Source organism: Empidonax traillii, unplaced genomic scaffold (assembly GCF_003031625.1).
Source record: "Empidonax traillii isolate 1590-97213 ecotype Southwest subspecies unplaced genomic scaffold, ASM303162v1 scaffold74:size2480735, whole genome shotgun sequence".
Taxonomy (NCBI): domain Eukaryota; kingdom Metazoa; phylum Chordata; class Aves; order Passeriformes; family Tyrannidae; genus Empidonax; species Empidonax traillii.
In genome coordinates, this window is record NW_020955267.1 from 1,863,738 (window position 1) to 1,881,366 (window position 17,629).

A 17,629-nucleotide genomic window follows, 5' to 3' on the forward strand; every position below is an offset into this window, starting at 1 on the left:
AGTGTCATGAAACGGCACTCTTTGGTAATACATAGGATTATTTATCATTACGTATAGTTATTATTACAAGTATATATTATGACATGTAATAATATGTACATATACAAATGTACGTGTTTAGAGGTATATACGCAATACATACATATTATATATATATATATTGTTATTACATATCTGGAGACGCATACGAACACTACTATTACCCCCTCCGCCCCTGCCATGAGCCCTGTTCCCCCCCTGCGCCCCCCGCTCGCGATGGTTCCGCCCCTCCGGTCGCGCTCCCCCCGTCCCGCGGCGAGTGGTGCGGTCCCGCGCGCTTCCGTGCCGCGCGGGGCCTGGTTCCGGTGTCCGCCCCGCGGCCCCTCCCGCCGCCGCCGCCGCCGCCGCGATGGTGCCGCTGTGGCGGTCCCGCTGCCTCGGCCGCGCCTTGGGCCGCTCGCTGCGCGCCCTGCGACAGGTACGGCCCGCGGGCAGCGCCTGGGGAGCGGAGCAGCGAGGGAGGGCGGCGGCCGGGCGGGAGAGGTCGGCGGCGCCAAGGGCACCGGGACGCGTCCCCTGCTGCCCGGCGCCGCCGCCCCGGGGCACGGCCCGGCCCGGCCCCGCGGGGCACGGGGAGGGGCGGCGGGGCTGCCCCGGCAACGGCCGCGGGGGGCGTCGCACTGCCCTTTCGCAGCGGGTGCCTCTGCCCCGACGCTGCCCGGCCCGGCCCTGCCCGGCCCGGCGGGAAGGGCGGCGGCACCGGGCAGGGCCGGCCGGCGGAAGGGCCTCCGATCGCCGCCGCCCTCGCCCACCGGCGGCTGCAGCGTGCGGGTCCCCGCTGTTGGCAGCCACCGGCCTGCGCTGGCACAGACCCCTCGGCGGAGTCCGCCCGGGGCAGGAACGGCAACGAACCGGTGTCCTGTTTGGTGTTTGATTTCCGTGCTCGGCCTTCACAGCAGCCACTGAGCCGTGGCAAACGGCAGTGACCCGTGTTGGCGGCACCGCGGGTGGCAGAGCCCGATGGCAGCTTAACCCCGGGGCTGCCCTTGGCCAGCTGGGTCCTGCTGTTCGGTGACTCCTGGACACATCTTCCGTTTAAATAGCGAACGTGCACAACCTTTTGTGCACAAATGTATGTGCACACCTACAGAAGGAGAAATACCGCTGCCAGGTGACCAGCTGAGCCTTAGAGCATGGGACTTGATTTTATCCATCCTGTAAATGTAGGCAAGCAAGCGTTGACAGCTGATTAACTGTGTTATGCTTCTCCATAGGGTTGCTCTGCGGTAAATGCTTGTCTTAGGGCTTGACAAATAGGTTTGTGTTTATAAACATGTAAAACTCCACTATAAACAAATTATAGCTAACTATATTGTATAGTTTCTTATACGTATATATAGATACGAATTGATTATAGTGCAGCTTAAAACTTATTTAAGTGGCATTTTAGCAATATTTACACTTTGTCGGCTCTCAGTGGTGCTGTGCGATTATACAGAAGAGGGAAGAAGTCAGACGGAGTATTCCAAACAGAACTAGGTGGCAAATCCAGAGTTTTTAGCCGAGTGCTAGGAAAGTGAGATACTTTTAGTTAACCTGTTAGTTGTACTGGAAAAGTTGAGTGGTAGTAGTTTGATTTCCATTTGAGCAGTGATATGGGAAGCAAGTTCTGTGACAGGGATAATACACACTCTTTGGAAAAACAGAAAGAAATGCCAGAACTTGGCAAACTTCTGATGGCAAAAGTGAGAACAGGAGATATGTAGAAAATTCAGAAGTGGAGGGTTGAATGGGAGAAGAGTAGAGTCAGTGAGGGTGAAGAAGAGTTGACTGGATTTTGGTGGCTGGTAAAAGAGAAAAAGGTCCTGAACTCATATATCAAGTAGAAATCACAAATGTGCGTCAATAGCCTGTAGCATATGAGAGTCAGGGTGGGGGCAGGCAGCTGTTGAAGGATGACCTGAAAAAGTCCAGAGAAGAGCTAGTCTGAAAAAGAATGGTTTGATCAGGAGCTGCATTTGGTGCTTTGAGAATCAAGCCCTGTTTATCTGGGAGGGTGTTTGTAAAGAACTTTTTCTTCCGTGTTTGATCCTCCTCTCTGCTGGAAAAGTTCTCAGCCTGTTGTCTTAGTAACAGTATCCTTCACCACTCAGCACTGTTATCTCCATCCCACCTTGACATCTGCCCCCCACGCTATATATAATAGTGTTGATACCCATGAAGGCTGTGCAGAAGGGTTTCTGTGTGCAGTGGTTTGTGGTAATCCTTGTCAAACCAGCATTTGCTTTGCTCTGAAGAAGCCATGGCTGGAGAAGTGATTGCTGCTTTGCCTGTTGTCGGAGCTGCCCAGCACTGGGTTTCTGTTTTGCCTCTGTTGAAATAAGCTGCACTGTCCCATACATCAGAGTTCTTACCTGAGCTGGTCCCTGATCTCACTGTTGGTATACAGGCTGTTGCTTTAGCTCATGTATTCCGTGGTTTATTTCAGTGTGTAGTGACCTGCTGGAAGGTGATGACTCCTTGAAAGATGTGGCCTGGGACGACGTGTACCAAGGTCACTTTGGCATAATAACAGTTGTAAAAACAATTCTGAGAAGTCATGTGAAACGAGGGGGAAAAAATAATCACTCAATACATGAGTCACTAGTTAATTAGACTGAGACTTCTTTCTCCAAGCAAAGGTTCTCTTTTTAAAATGACCCAAAGAGCTAATGCCAGATAGCAAAACCAAAATGTTTCCATTTTCACTGAAAAAGCTCCAATAGCGGAGAGATTTAGCCAGGTGATACCAGAACAGATGCAATCACGGTGACTCCTTCATGGAAAAAGGGAAGCGAAACAGCGCTGTCAGGCATCTCCTGGAGCTGCGTGTCATCTCTGAGGTACCACAGTTAAGAGACAGGGTCACAGCAGTTCTGCAGAATGCAAGCCAGAGAAATCTCAGGATTTTTTATTAGTGGCTTTGTCCTCACATTAAGCTCTTTCCCTCATTTCTTAACCTAAAAGATAGAAGGACAGAGTGGTACCGATTTTTCTTTCATTTTGGTATGGTTGTAAAACATAGACTTGGTGCCTCTCAGGGAAGAGAGCTGCAGATGTGTTTTCTCACAGATATTTTTGGGACAGGCCTTCTGAACTTTTTTTTTTGTTTTAACTTCACAGTAAATTGGTCCTGTGCAAATGAAATTGTCTGGTTTTGTTTCATTCTGAGGCTGTTCCATTCTAATTTTTTAGCATGCTTGGAATGTCTTTAACCACTTTTTTGATAATGCACCCAGGAAAACATTAGTGGGCAGAGGGGAACTCAGGTCACTTGATATTCTACTTGACTCCATGTTATCTGGGACACTCCAGAAAGTGGGAAGAATTTGATCAATACAGGAACTACCATATGTGCTGAGGATTGTGGCACTTTAGATGGTTGACCCAGCAGAGTTCGGTGGAAGTTTGTCTTATTGATCCTAGCTTAGGCCTGGCTCTAATCAAACCAGATCTGAGTTAGGAGGGGCCAGTGCTGCACCAAGATTAAGCATTGTAGCATTCAAGAGGAGTCTGCAAAGTCTGCGCAGTGATTCCTGCTTTCCCTTCCTGAGCCAGATTTGGGGCAGGGGCTCCAGCGAGCCCTGCCAGAGGCTGGTTTTGCAGGACTGTTGTTCCAGGATCGTTAAGAAATGCCCATCGGTCATTGAGTTGACTCTGTGTGAATATCCAAGTAACCAAATCCATTGATAAGCTTGAATAATTAAACTGCCAATGGGTCGATTCCAGGCCTGTTAGTAGTTTTGATATGAACTATACACTGCATATATTTTTTTATGCTACAGCACTCGGTCCTGTAGATGGTATGCCAAGCTTTAGTAATTGTTGGTCCTTGGTCTCTATGTTGTCTTACCACACAGCTCCTCAAAATTATTCTGTATATAAGACCAGTTATATCATGTCCTGCTTGCTCTGCGGAAGCTGAAATCAGGGCTTATGTGCAGACTTCAGATACTGAAGGTGTAAGGAAATCTGACTTTTACCTTAGTTGGAGGATAAGGGTGCTTTGGGCTCTTGAGTATCTGACTTGTTCTAAACCAGTCAACTGCATTTTAGTCATGGTTACTGTGATATTTTCCTACTTACTGCTTTCACTGAGTTTTTAGGTTCTCCAGACAATCAGGTTTGATGCTAGAGAAATGTATAATAACAATAGGGAAAGTAACTGGAATATCTTTGAAATGTCTTTTGAGTTCTGTTATGTTGAACTAGGAGTGCAATCAATGATTATATGGGTATGCAGTGAAACATCAAAAGAAGGTGGAATTCCTGTCTTACTGATAGTGGTAGAAATTTTGCCATTGAGGGCAATTCTGGCCTTCTGGAGTTCAAAGGCCCCATAGCTTTAGGACAAATTTTAAAAAACCTTAGATGCTGCATTTGTGACTGTAGGAGTAAACATCGTGGGATGTTTTTTCATCATATCCAGTAGCTACCCTTGGCCTTCTCATTCATAGCAAATTTTATTAGAAATCTGTTCCTTCTTGAAGAGGAAAGTGTGCTTAAGAAAGTCAAAACAGCTGAAACCACAGCTGAAAACCAAAAACATCATATTTAACATCACCGTCACCAGAAAGCACCCTGGAAGGAGACAAAGCGAAGAGAAGGGTGTAGGTGTTCTCACCATCTCCTTCTCTAGCACCCTATGGGAAAGTAGCATGCCTGCAGACTGTAGCATGGGAATGGTGGGTCCTGTCTCTGATTCAGATCTCATGGAAAAAACAAAGTCCTTCTAGGATGGATCTATCTTCTTGTAATACTAATAGATCCTCTTCTCTCTTGCAGGGGAACTGTACTCTGGCAAGATGCTCTCTGTCTGGTGAGTCTAAGACTTTTATTTACAAACTACCTAGAAAGAACAGAGCTGATGATGGAGGTTGGTAATAGGTTTTACTGGGGTTTATTTCAATCAATCATGTAATGAAGAAACAGTGAAATGAGCTAAGTTTCTGTGTGAGTGGCTCCCTTGCATAATGTACGTGCTGGCTGATCCCTTTGGCTATGGTGAAGATTCCAACAGCACAGCAAAGAGTATTTCAAGCATTGCAGTGCTTGAAGCATGTGCTGTTGCAGAACCCTAGGTCTCTAATAAACTCCCTTGAAAATGATAGGTGAATATTGTGATGTATCAAATCTGGTTCGCCTGTGAACAGTTTGGTGCTTCAACTGTTTTTTCTTAGAGCTTTGTTTCTTCTAGCTGTACTGTGGTTATATAGTGTTACATCATTCACTTCATATTCCACTTTGAGAAACCAGTTAAATCTGCTTACTTTTTTTGGTTTCTAGAGTTCCAGTTCAGCTCTTTAGTAGGGGATGGTGTAAAAATTATATTGCTTTTAAAAACAAATCAAATGGGGAAATGGTTCTTCCTTCTGGCATTGTGTAATTGAGGTAATTATGTTCTCCAGTTACTACTCTGACTCTCTTTAAGATCTGTCTGGAAAACTGCCCAGTGCCCTGTAAGAGACAAAGGACAGGAGTTCAGTTGGTAATAAAAATTGCAGTGTCAGGGCACGTGAGCAGTGTGGGGACAGTGGGGTATGTGAAACTGAGAAGCTGTGCAAGTACTTCTCTGTTGTGAGTTTTGGAAAATAAATTCTCTGGACAGCGAGTGGACAGAGAAGAGGAATGATGGTAGCTGGCTACTCTGCCCTACACCCTCTTTTCATTCTTTCTTCCTCCTTACCTGTCCATGTGACTGTGAGGCTTCCTGGGAGGTGCTTCTTAGGGGGCTACCTTGCTCCTGTCCTTTGTACTCAACAGTCCTGGAGGTGTTCCTCATGACTGCTTCCTGGTTTCCTTCTGACCAAGGTGGCTGCTGCATTGTTTGCCCTTTTCAAAGTTATTTTTGTTAGCTTTGAGGTCAAGATATAACTGTTTTTCCCATCCCTGTAAATCTAGATGAAGACGAGACCGCTGTTCCTTGCAAGCTCTGGGCAGGTTTGATGGCACTGAGGTGTCTCTGCGTGACTATATTCCCCTTAGTCCCAAGCTTCTTTCAGGGTGGACAGTGGTGTCCTCTGCATTCTTTTACCTGACAGGGACATTTAAGGGCTGGGTAACTTTCCCTTGGGGTAACTGCTTTCTCATTCACAGGTGTGGCTGGGAGCCAGGCACTGGCTTACACAAACAGCAGGAAGCTTCTGTAAGTATTCCCAGGAAAGCTGTAATGTAGAAGGACTGGGGCTGCTCTAGCCATGAAAAGATTTGGGGGCTGAGAAACAGAATGTGATTGAATGTCATGAAATCCTTTTGCACATCTTAGGATCGTGGAGATAGCCCTAACAAAATCTAGGTTTTGCAGGTCAGGAACTGAAAAGAAGCTTTGTCTGTAAACAGATACCAAGGGCAGGGAAGGGACAGGAATTAGGAAACTGGTGACTAGAGATGTTTGCTCTATGATGGTCTTCTGGTAGGTTTTCTGTCAGGAGAAATGGGTTGTTTACAGAGCTGTTGTTCATATGACAGGGTTTGCATTGCTAAGGTGGTCTTGTAAAAATATATTTGGGTAAATAACCATAAGAGCACATGCATAAAAGCCTGAAGTACTAGTCTGTTTGTATGAAGTAGCCTGTGTTAGAGGAAATGCTAAAGCATGTTTGTTTCAGCTTTCCAAATGTGATGTCAATAGATATAAAAATCATCCTTTGGAACGGTTGGAATTTCAGCTTCCCTGAAGAAACATGGTGGAGAGAAATAGCTGTCTCTTGGATGTGTTGCCATAGGCAATTTATGGTGCTTTTCCTTTTTTTTTTTTTTTTTTGAGCAATCTGACAGCTTCTGTAGAGATGACAGTCCTAATCCGGAAGTAAAAAAATGGTTGCTGCACTAGTCTTGGGCATGGGGGGGCTGTCTAGTCACCCTTTAATCAGTGTTTAAACCCCAGGTTCTGTTGGGTTGTCTGCCTAAATTAAATTCCATACATGTCAGTTCTCCCTGAGTTTCTGAGAGCACTAGTGATGGTAGGATGTGATGTTTCCTTTCTTACTGGATTGTTGCAGCTTGAGCAGTAAGTAGGAGTCCCTTAGAAAAATTACATGGGAGCAGCCAAGCAGCCTTCCACATCAGTTAAACAAATGTAAATTCTGTACTTGAGCTTGGTGTTAGCAGCCTGCATAAAAACATGCTTCTATGTTCATACCTTTCTCTCTTTCTGCAGAGTAAATAGCTCCAGTGTCTTCACTGTCCGGTACTTCAGAACCACTGCAGTACGTAGTAAGTAAAAAGTCAGGAGTTAGCAGGATGCTTCTTTTGCTACCTCTTGCTGTCCTGACAACAGCTGAACCTACCTCCCATCCTTGGTCATGGCTCACTGCTGTTCTGCCTGCATGGACACCTGAGGGTTTATATCCCCAGGGCCCTAAGGATTTTGTCTGGCATTCCTGTCACAGTGTGACTTTCAATCAACTGGAAGTTTCTCTGGTGTTTCTATGTTAATCAGTGTTGCAGCAAGGAGAAGGCCAGCAAGTTACGTCTGATGACCTACCCCCTTTCACAGAATCGTGATGACAAGAACGAAGCAATGCCATAAGTTTTGAGCTCTGAATGCATTCAAATCTATCTGTCTCTCTCACAGGGGATGACGTGGTTACGGTGAACACACCAGCCTTTGCAGAGTCAGTCACAGAAGGAGATGTCAGGTGGGAGAAAGGTAAGCAGTTGCCTCTTCCCTGAAATTCTTAGCGCCATTACTGCTGCGTTGGACAGCTCAGGGATGCATTGTGGTTCCACTGGCTGACAGCCTGCTGTGTGCCTTTCAGTCTGTGACAAATGAGGCAGTTAATTGCAGTTCTCCTAAGGGGTAAGGATTGCAGTTACTGCCTTGTCACCCCTAGTCATGGGTGATGTTGGGTGAAGGGAGATGTCTAAGCTGGAATCAGACTCTTAACTGTGCAGTGGATTGATTGTTTGAGCTAGTCTTTTCTTTAGAAGTTGTGGAGAGCTGAGGTGAAAAAATTCTGGGTTAGTGTGGGAGACTGCTGTGGGTAAAGAGGGGAGGCTGGAGCACACCTCCCTCCTCACAGTGGTCTTCGTATCTGTCATTCAGCTGTTGGAGACACAGTGGCGGAAGATGAAGTGGTGTGTGAGATTGAAACAGACAAGGTAGGAATTTTCTGGACCAAAACTTTTTCTAGTTCTGTAGCAGGTACCCTGTATGGTTCCTCTCCTGCTAAGAGCTCCTACAGCCTGCAGGCCTTGACTGTGTCTCCTGCTCCCTTTATGGAGAAAAACTTTTCTGATTGACTGTTAGACCTGGCTGTTCCTTAATTGAGAATTCTTTAATAATTCTTAATTACTCATACATTTGATTAATAATCAGTGGTGCTGATGTTTGTTGAAGCTGCAGTTCACTTCTCCTTGCATTTCCAAGAGCGCTCTAAGCTTTGAAAGCTGTTTGTGTTTAAACATGAAAAATCTGCAAGCCATAGGTTGTCTTCAGACTGTTTTAAATTTAGGCTTTAAATTTACCCACCCCTTAAAGGACTGTTAAGCTTTGAAGTTCTTGCTAAATTCTCTGCCAAGTTCTGCTTTCAGTGTTGCTGTCAGGAAGATCCTGGCAGCAGGTCAGTTCTTGACTGTACCCTAGAGATCAGGCTATATGTTACACTGCCAGCACCTCCTAAAACTTCATTGGCACAAACTCCTGGTGGAGGGTGTGAAAACTGGTGCATGGTGTGAGACGTAGCTGCTCTCTGTGCCAAATTATAATGTATGTCTGCAGATGTTGGCATCTTCTGTTGGGCACTTGTCCAGCCAATGTTTGGGGGAATTTCACTGATTTTCCTTTTTTCAGACATCAGTGCAAGTTCCAGCCCCAGCAGCTGGTGTGATTGAAGCCCTTTTGGTACCTGATGGTGGCAAAGTGGAAGGGGGAACACCTCTGTTCAAACTCAGGAAAACTGGAGGTAAGTCAGGCATGTGTTGCTTGCACAGGCCTTCCTGTTTCCACCAGTCTTTTTCTGAAGATGAAAGGAAAGCATTTGGAGGGATCCTGAGAGAGGTTAAATAATTCCTCCATCTGCCTCTGTAGCTGGAAGAAAATACTTCTATTCTGTTGTCCATTAGAAAAGCATAATTTTGTTCTTCTGAGCGGAGAATTTCTGTTCCCTCTGGAGGAGACTGAGCTCTAACCTAAAACTAGCTAAGAATTCCCCTAATAAAACTCCCTTTCTCTGCCCTCTTCTTCTGGACAGTGAGGAGATCAAGGGTGTTCATGAGTAGAACTCTTTCACCATGGGTTTCTCCTGTCAGTTCAGTAGTGCTGAGAACATAAAGGCACTCTGCTGGTGGGTTAACTTTTATCAGTTTGGTTCTGCTGGAGGGTTAATTTTTATCAGGTTGGTTGGACTCTCGGATCCCTGGCACTGGAAGCTGTTGCATTTACCGTGGTTCTTCCTTGTCTTTCAGCTGCTCCTGCCAAGGCTAAACCAGCAGCTGCCCCTCCTCCTCCTTCAGCCCCTGAACCTGTAGCTGCAGCTGCTCCTCCTCCTCCTCCTGCAGCACCAATTCCCACGACAATGCCACCAGTGCCGCCTGTGTCAACTCAGCCCATTGACAGCAAACCAGGTGAGGCAACAGCTGTTCATTCCTGTTCTCAAGCCTCTCTTCCTTGTGGAGAGCGTGTAAGGTGAAAGACCACGAACAGTCTGACGTTTATGGCGAAGGTCTCCATCATTATTTCCCTGCATACTCCAGTATGGAGAGCTCAGCTATGCTCATGGAGCTGTCCGAGCCCAGTGCAAGGCTGCTCCTGCACTGCATTGCTTAAGCAAGGAGCTCGAACATGCTTTCTACCTCAGAGCTTCTCTATGTGACTTCTCTTTTTGACTGATGTTTTTTTGCCCTCAGTGTCTGCAGTGAAGCCAGCTGCAGCCCCAGCGGCAGCCCCTCTGGGAGAGGCAGCGCCCACCAAAGGTGCCAGATCAGAGCATAGGGTAAGCTGTAGGAACGGGATCTTGCCAGTGCTTCAGTGTTGCTGGGTGATAATCTGTTCTGGCTAAGCCTTAAGCTTTCCGGATATGCTCGTATCTACCTGTACACACCCAGCTCAGTGGGACTGGGACAGATGGGGAAATTCTCTATGTGAGGGAACCATTTACAGGTGGGGGTGAGGAAGAGCCAGGGCCAATCTGACACAGGTCTTTTCTAGGCAAAAGCCTTGTCTTGAGCTCTGCTGACTAAGGACAGAAGGACTCCGTGTGATCTGCTTAGTCTGTCCACAAGCCCTCAGCAAAGGGCTAAGGCTGCTGCAGCTGCCTTGTGCATTCTTAAAAGAACATGGCTGAGCAACCTGCTTTTTAGCGGTCTTGCTCTTCTCACATTAGCCACATCCTGGAAAGCTAGGCATGCTTGGAGGTCCTGAGGAACACAGAGGTCGAAAGTAGTTGTACAGTGATGCATTTCAGCACTGCTTTTCAAGTGAACTGTGTGTTGAGCTGAGCAGTGAAATCAGCTCATCGGCCCATCATGCTCCTCAGGGAGACCTGTAGTGAAAACCTTGGTCCAAGGCATCTATTACTAGTCAGCCAGATGGCAAGAGAAGGGGCTTTTGAGTTTCTTGTGTATTTTGCCCCTTGGATGAACTTGAGGCAGCTTCTGCTTATACCTTTTTAATTTTCAGGTGAAAATGAATAGGATGCGCCAGCGTATTGCTCAGCGGCTGAAAGAGGCTCAGAATACTTGTGCCATGCTGACCACTTTCAATGAGATTGATATGAGGTAAGGAGCAGACCTCTTTTTTCCTTTATGAGTAGAAACAGATGAAGGCAGTTAAAACCTTGCCGGTTCTCTTTGGAGAGACTGGCAACATGTCTTTTGGGACCTCTCTCTTAGGTGTGTACCACAGTCTGTGCAGCTTCTTTGGGGCCATGTTAGTGTTGCAGTATGAGGGGTACTTATCTTCCTAATGGCCCATCATTCTTCAGGAGTCATCTGCTGCTTGTAAAAGGGGTAGTCTCGTTCCTCTCCTGTGTGCTTGTTGGTGGAGCACTGGTAAATGTTAAGCAGAAGACCAGGAGGGACTAGTATCACTTGTGCAGTGGCTGTTAAAAGACAGCAAGATGTAGCATCTGCTTTCTGCCACCCCACCAGGTTACTGCTTTTGGAGGTATTTAATTCCCAGTGAGGTGGTTCTCCAGGGCTCATCAGCCTTTCAGGTGAGCATTGCATAGGTCTGAGGTCTCTGCTGCCAGATGGTACAGCTTTCCAGAGATGAACTAGCATCCTTTCCCATCCCCTCCAAGCAGGTGGGGGTCTTCTGACTCAAGTACTTGCGTGGACTGAACGCACTAATGGCTTTGGAGGGTGGGCAGCTTGTGTTACAGTGCATTAAGGGGAAATTGTGCCCAAATCAAATTGTCTTTTGTAATCCTATTCTGCTCCTTAAGACAAAACATGTAAATATTTGGGTCTCAGAACAATAAGGTTGGCAAAATAGTCTTGATTAGAGGGAAGTGCAGCAGCTTTATCTCCTCTCAGAGGCTCACTGAGGTGTCGCTTTACGCTGGCATGGGGCTCTTATTGCATCTGGTAATCAGGTTTGGATTGATTGCTGGGAGGTTGACTCGTGAGGACCTGTCCCGGGGCCTCCTGCTTCCCATGGGGGTCAGTGTCTGAAAGGAGGAGGCCGTAATGAGACAGTTTCATAGCAAACCGCCTCCTCATTGCTGCAGTCATGCAGTTGTGTCTTGGGAGGCACTAATGTCTTTGGGCAGTAATCCTATCTCTAAACAAGGTTAGGTGCAGGAAAACAAACACTCTAAACCATGGAGAACCCTGCTCCTTGCTGAAACTGTCTCTTCAAAGACTCAAGGTGTCTGAAGAGAGGAGGGATGGACCATGCAATTCCACAGCATCTGGTGTTAGCCTGGAATAGGCAGAGCTTGTAGCCGCAGCTTGGTTAACTTTTTGTAAATGGCCTCAATTTTGATAAATAGACACAGTGGGAAAACGTGATTAGTCTGATTGAGGGCTGTGATTGGGCTGGCACCCACTACGATAGCACCTGGGAAGATTTCTTTCATATTCACTCAATTCCCAAAGTCAACTCAAACAGAGTTGGATACAGAGGTGGTGTTCTGCTGCGTGGTACTGGACATGCAGAGTGATTGAGATCTTTTCCACAAGGCTCACCTTGTGCATCTTCTCTGCTTTTGGCATTTCCTGTTTTTTCACCCTTCTGTATCAGCCCAGGCACACCTGCAGTTGCTGTCTGTGGTGCTGCGTGGGTGTGAGCACTGGTATCTCCAGAGAATCAGTGGCAACATCAAGGCTAAGCAGGAAATATCCATGCCCCATCTTGCTTCTGTGCCTGGCAGTGTGGGCCATGCAGGTTAACCCTGTTATGTTGATCCTTTGGCAAGAGCCTTAGAGCCACGTTCAGTACCTATGACATTTGAAGAGTTTTCCAGCAGACTGGTGGTTTCCCACTTGGTGGTGCATGTTTGTAGTCCTTGGGGCTGGCACTGAACTCTATTACAAAGTGAGGGAACAGTGTTTTCTTGGATTCCCTGCTTACCAGCATTATCATGCATTTTGCAGCAACATCCGGGAGATGAGAGCTGTACACAAGGATACCTTCCTGAAAAAGCACAACCTGAAGCTAGGTTTCATGTCAGCTTTTGTGAAAGCTGCAGCTTTTGCCCTGCAGGACCAGCCTGTTGTGAATGCAGGTGAGTGGTGATCCTTGCTGGTGAGTTGCATGTTTCACCAGTGAATGTGACAGATGACCAAGTCCATGGCTGGACTAATAGCTTGGACAAGCAAGTCAAACACACAGGAAAAAGGGGGACAGTCCTACATGCTGCAGCTGATTTTAAGTAGATAGAGGACAACTTGCCAAGGGGGGGCTCTGTTAGGAAGAGGTGACCAGGAGTGGGGCTGGGGCCATGCATGCACAGCCCGCAGAGGGCAGAGCCTGCTGGTTGGTGTGCAGGTAGCTGCTGTAGGCACAATGCAGTTCCCAGGGAGTGTCAGAGGTGCTTGCTGAAATCCAGAGGGGGCTGACCTATGTGGACTGGATTTCCTTTCTGTCTATCCTGATGCTTCTCCCACAGGTGCAGAAAGGGCTTATTCTTCTCTGGAGTTATATTTAAGCTAGGCATGAGCAAGTTGTTACGATTTTGTGGATGCTTCTGGCCTACTGAACCCTTGATCTTGGATACTGCATGTGTAGCACAACTTTTTTCTCTTTCTAGTGATTGATGACACGACCAAAGAGATTGTGTACAGGGACTATGTGGACATCAGTGTTGCTGTAGCAACTCCTCGGGTAGGTACCTTGGTTGCTTTGTCTCTGCTTCCTGCAGCCTTTGGTCTGGGGTGGTCATATACTTTGAGCCAACTCAGCGTTGCACTGTGCTGCAGCAGAAATTAAGTGATGACACTGTGTTAGTGAGACACCAAATACATTGTGGACTGCTGAGATAGCTTTTGAGAGAAAATGGAGGAGCAAGAGCGTTCTGCCTCTTTACTAGGGGATGTGGTAACAGGGTCAATACAGATCTTAGTTGTTAATGAGTAGAGCTAATTTAGGGAGACCCTTTTTTGTCATGGATCTATGAAAGTATAGCATAGACAGTAAAAGCTTTGCATTCATGTCCTTTGGCTAACACTGCTGTGCTATTGCACAGAGATGTTCCTCTCCAGGGAGAGTGTGGAATGCAGATACAGATGTTAAATAGTGAAATACCTTCTTGATTAGAAGATTCTATTGTGAGGCAGAGTTTGGACCAGAACTGAAGTTCTGTCACTTCTCCCAGAGTCTAGGGGAGGCCCAGCATAAAGGAACTCCACTCTTCTCACAGAGAAAAGAGGTGGCAGCTGAAATCTGCCCAGTGCATCACCTGCTTTTATGAATGTGGAGCTGGATCCAGACAGACCTGGTTGATTTTATGTGACAGGCTAACAAAGACAAAGATAATGGCGTCTTTATGGTGTCAGCCCTTGGTGTGTGTCATGCCAGGTTTTCTGTCAGGCTGCCAGGGTACAAGGCAGCTCTGCCCACCACCTGCTGTGCACTGAGGGAAAGGCAGGAACTCTCTGGGTCTGCAGCCAAGCTCCTGCCCTATAATAGCCATCTGTGTGTCGCTGCACTGAATTTGCTATTAATGCACTTTGGTTCTCCACAGGGTCTGGTGGTCCCTGTGGTTAGGAATGTAGAAAACATGAACTTTGCTGACATAGAACGTGCTATCTACGAACTGGGGGAGAAGGTAAGGAAAGCTGGAGGTTTTTCTTAAGAGGGTTGGGAGATATGGGAGGAATTGGGAGTGCTGGATAGGCATGAATTGATTTGGTCTTTCTGTGTCGTCATCTCTGACCTCTAACATAGTGAGTTGCGCCGTGGGGAGTGATCCAGTTACATCTGTAGCTGTGCCTGTGCCCTCCAGGACCACCCTATTTACTTGTTGCCCTTTCAGAACACCACAAACTATGCACTAGCGGCATGGTGTGTCTTCTCCTTTGTCTTTAGAAGCCAAGGCTTAACTACCCTGAGGTAGAAGTCCTTGTGTCTTGTTTCCTGCAAAAACAGGAGCTGAAAGCAAAGGGGAGAGAAGTCCTTCCCTAAAGCCATTAAATGTTTAGCTCTAAAGGCAGATGCATTTTCAACTAATTTGTGCTGGGTTTTAGCTGAATAGATCAATAAGCAAAGCTCTTGCCATCAGTATTTATTCCTGGAGAGTGTGAACGTCCAAAACCTTGTCCTTTGCTATCTGTGATCTGTGTGACTTTCTAAGACCTCAGTTTTTCTTCTAGGCACGGAAGAATGAACTGGCCATTGAAGACATGGATGGCGGCACTTTCACAATCAGCAATGGAGGGGTTTTTGGGTCACTCTTTGGGACACCTATCATTAACCCACCCCAGTCTGCCATCTTAGGCATGCATGCCATCTTTGACAGGCCTGTGGCTGTGGGAGGCAAGGTAGGTGGACCTGCGCCGCAGGTTCTAGTGAACAGAGCAAAGGGCTCAGTGGGTTGAGGACCATAGTCCATATTTTCTAAGGGAATGTTGTCAACTTCTAAAAGGTTTTACTCTGAAGAGAAGCAGAGACTAATGGGTGTAGGGCAGCTTTGCTGGCCCTTGTACTTGCCTCAGGTGTGCAGGGGGCCTTATCCTATCCGTGAGGGGGAGAACTGGACATAATCTGGTTATGTGCAGAGAGGAGGAGGTTGTAGCCTTTGTGATAGGGAACAGCTCCACAGAGGGACCTAGTCTTGTGTGTGGTGTGGACCCAGCCTGGGTGAGTGAGTGGGTAGGTAATCCTGCCAGGCAGTACACATCCAGGAGAGCCTGAGCCCTGGATTCAGGATGGGAAAAAGCCAGGCCTTCCCTGAATTTATGGGAGGGGATCATGTGGGCAGTAGGGCTGAGCTCACTAATCCCTGTCTTATTCCTGCCTCTCAGATCGAGGTGCGGCCTATGATGTACGTGGCGCTGACGTACGATCACCGGCTGATTGACGGCAGAGAGGCAGTGACCTTCCTGCGCAAGATCAAGGCAGCGGTGGAGGATCCCCGCGTGCTGCTGCTCGACCTGTAGAGCAGCCACACCCCCACACAACCCACCCAGGACAGGCCGCAGCACCAGCAGGGACAATGCAGGGCATTCAGGAACTGGCAGGGGTCATTCCAGTCTCTCTCCCTCCGCCGTGAATGGAGCTGTCCCAGAGGGAATTACAGGGATAGCTCTTACCTCCTTTCCTATTCTGTTTAATGAAGGTTTAGTATCTCACAAGAACTGCCATGCAGTGGGCCAACCACTGCATGGCACTGCCTTTCCAGAGATATCTGTACGGCATCCTCTCCCTCACAGCACCAAATTCTCACCTCTAGCTTGTCCAATACCACTGGAAACTGCTTGCTGCTGCTGTGCTAGGGTACTTTCCCCGCCTCTCCGTGACGGGTTCAGCTTTATTGCCTAGCACTAAGGTTCCTGGGAGGGAGAGGAGAGGAAAGGCTACTGTCCTATCCATTTTTTGCTTGAAAATATTTCACACTCATCTGCCTTGCAAGGGCAGTCTGGGGGACCCCAGGCCCCTTGCAGCAGAGGTTTTGACCAGAGCAGGGCTTGAGGCAGGTGTCATGCTTCTGGCAGTGCCCTAGGTACACTCCCTCCACAGACAGTAACATGGTGGTGGCAGCTCCCCTACTTTCCCTTGGAGATTGTTTGTCTCTCACCAGCCTGGTCACTGGGGTGTGAATGTTCGTGTCCGGGTGGGCAGAGCCCGTGACCTCTGTGGAGGTAGCACTGTTCTGGGGACAACCCTTTCACCATTACAGGCCCAACACGGGGGTGAGAACGAGCCCCCAGCAACTCTCCTGGAATCACAGCTCACTGGTGGTGGATCTGACTGCTGGCTTCCTGCGTGCGGGGGATTGGCCTGCTTCCAGCAGACACAGCTGGGGGGGCCAGGCCTTTCACTGTAATGTATATCCCAGCCCATGGGTGCTGGTTCTGGGGGGAGGGGTCAGTCCTTAATCTGATAGCGCACACATGTATTGAGGGGTGAGGGGGTTGCTAGTGCCTGCAGAGTCTATTACTCTTACCCCCTACACAGAACTTGTAACAAATATTTAACACAGCGGATTTTAAATGAAATAAAAGTGGGCAACGACTGCAAGGTGGGGTGTGTTTGAGGGAGTGGCTCCTGGCCGAGGACTCGGGTATCAGCAGCATCCCTTGAGTAGTTTAAGAAGCCTGTTACCTGGCGGTGAGAGAAAAAAGGCAATAGGAGCTGGGCCCATCAGTGGTGGTACTAAATTGAGGCTTCTCTGCCTGTGAACTCTACTGTCCTCAAACTCCATGCCAAAGAATTGGCTCTTCCTGGCAAAGATGAGGTTTTCAGGGCTGGAAATCATCCTTTTCTTGGTCTAGCAACAGAACTGTTACAGATGGCGAGGAATTCCCAGTGTTTGCTAAAGGGCCAAGAGGGAGACCTGGGACAGGCTCATAAAGTACAAGCGTGGAGCCAGGTTGGGTTTTCACTGCTACAGCAGGAGAGTTGTAAATCATGCAGGTGGGGAAAAGGCTATTAAAGGAGACAAGCTCAAAGAACTGTAAAGCAGAAGCTGGCTGTGGTGCTGAGTGTTTCCCCAAGGAACTGTCCTTGTTGGAACAATACAAAATCATTCCTGGATCATGGCAGGGTTTTTCCAGCTCTGACATCAACATCAGAGAATGGTTTGCCCTTCCCAGATATGGGTGAAGAGGGCAGCCCCTTCTAACAGAAAATGACAGCACTCACAGCTGGTACACTGACAAAAGGGAAAACAGTTCCTGGTAGTAGTGCCTGTATTTTCCTGGCAGCCAGTGACAAACCAGTGTGTGGACTCAGCTTTCCTGACCCTGGCTGAGGAGGAGAGGAAAAACCCCTTCCCTGTTCTGGAAGGGCAAAGAGTCTAGCTGTTCTTGCCAATGAGTGAAAGATAAGGTTCTGATGAAAAAATGCTGCTAGCACCCAGCTCTCCATGCTGGTTTAGGATATGGAGGTCCCATGAGCCTGGGGAAAGGCAATGCATGTATTCTGCCTGGAGCTGCAATAAATGAGGCCTTTAAACCAAGGAGTGAATGTACAGTCAAGCTCTTAAAATGAGGCAGCCTAGCAAAC

The 17,629-nt window shown here is 47.7% G+C and overlaps 1 protein-coding gene across 2 annotated transcripts; it reads left to right on the plus strand.

Moving 5' to 3' along the window:
- The first annotated feature begins 354 nt into the window (after positions 1-354).
- DLST (dihydrolipoamide S-succinyltransferase) lies at positions 355-17,579 on the plus strand. 2 transcript variants are annotated; one of them, XM_027880781.1, is made up of 15 exons: positions 355-457; positions 4,804-4,837; positions 6,115-6,163; positions 7,178-7,233; positions 7,595-7,669; positions 8,066-8,121; positions 8,813-8,924; positions 9,427-9,585; positions 9,868-9,953; positions 10,640-10,737; positions 12,559-12,689; positions 13,215-13,288; positions 14,148-14,231; positions 14,776-14,943; positions 15,427-17,579. In XM_027880781.1, the coding sequence occupies exons 1-15, from the start codon at positions 389-391 to the stop codon at positions 15,559-15,561; spliced, it is 1,386 nt and encodes a 461-aa protein (XP_027736582.1). In that variant the 5' UTR covers positions 355-388; the 3' UTR covers positions 15,562-17,579. The 2 variants fall into 2 exon arrangements, with proteins under 2 accessions (XP_027736582.1, XP_027736583.1); XM_027880782.1 differs by lacking the exon at positions 355-457 and adding an exon at positions 954-1,145 and having other exon boundaries at positions 4,794-4,837.
- The last annotated feature ends 50 nt before the right edge of the window (positions 17,580-17,629 follow it).

Coding starts and splice junctions, on each gene's coding strand:
- DLST (XM_027880781.1), top strand. CDS start 389: ATGGTGCCGCTGTGGCGGTCCCGCTGCCTCGGCCGCGCCTTGGGCCGC. Junction 9,586..9,867: donor GCCCATTGACAGCAAACCAG/GTGAGGCAACAG, acceptor TTTTGCCCTCAG/TGTCTGCAGTGAAGCCAGCT. Junction 14,944..15,426: donor CTGTGGCTGTGGGAGGCAAG/GTAGGTGGACCT, acceptor CCTGCCTCTCAG/ATCGAGGTGCGGCCTATGAT.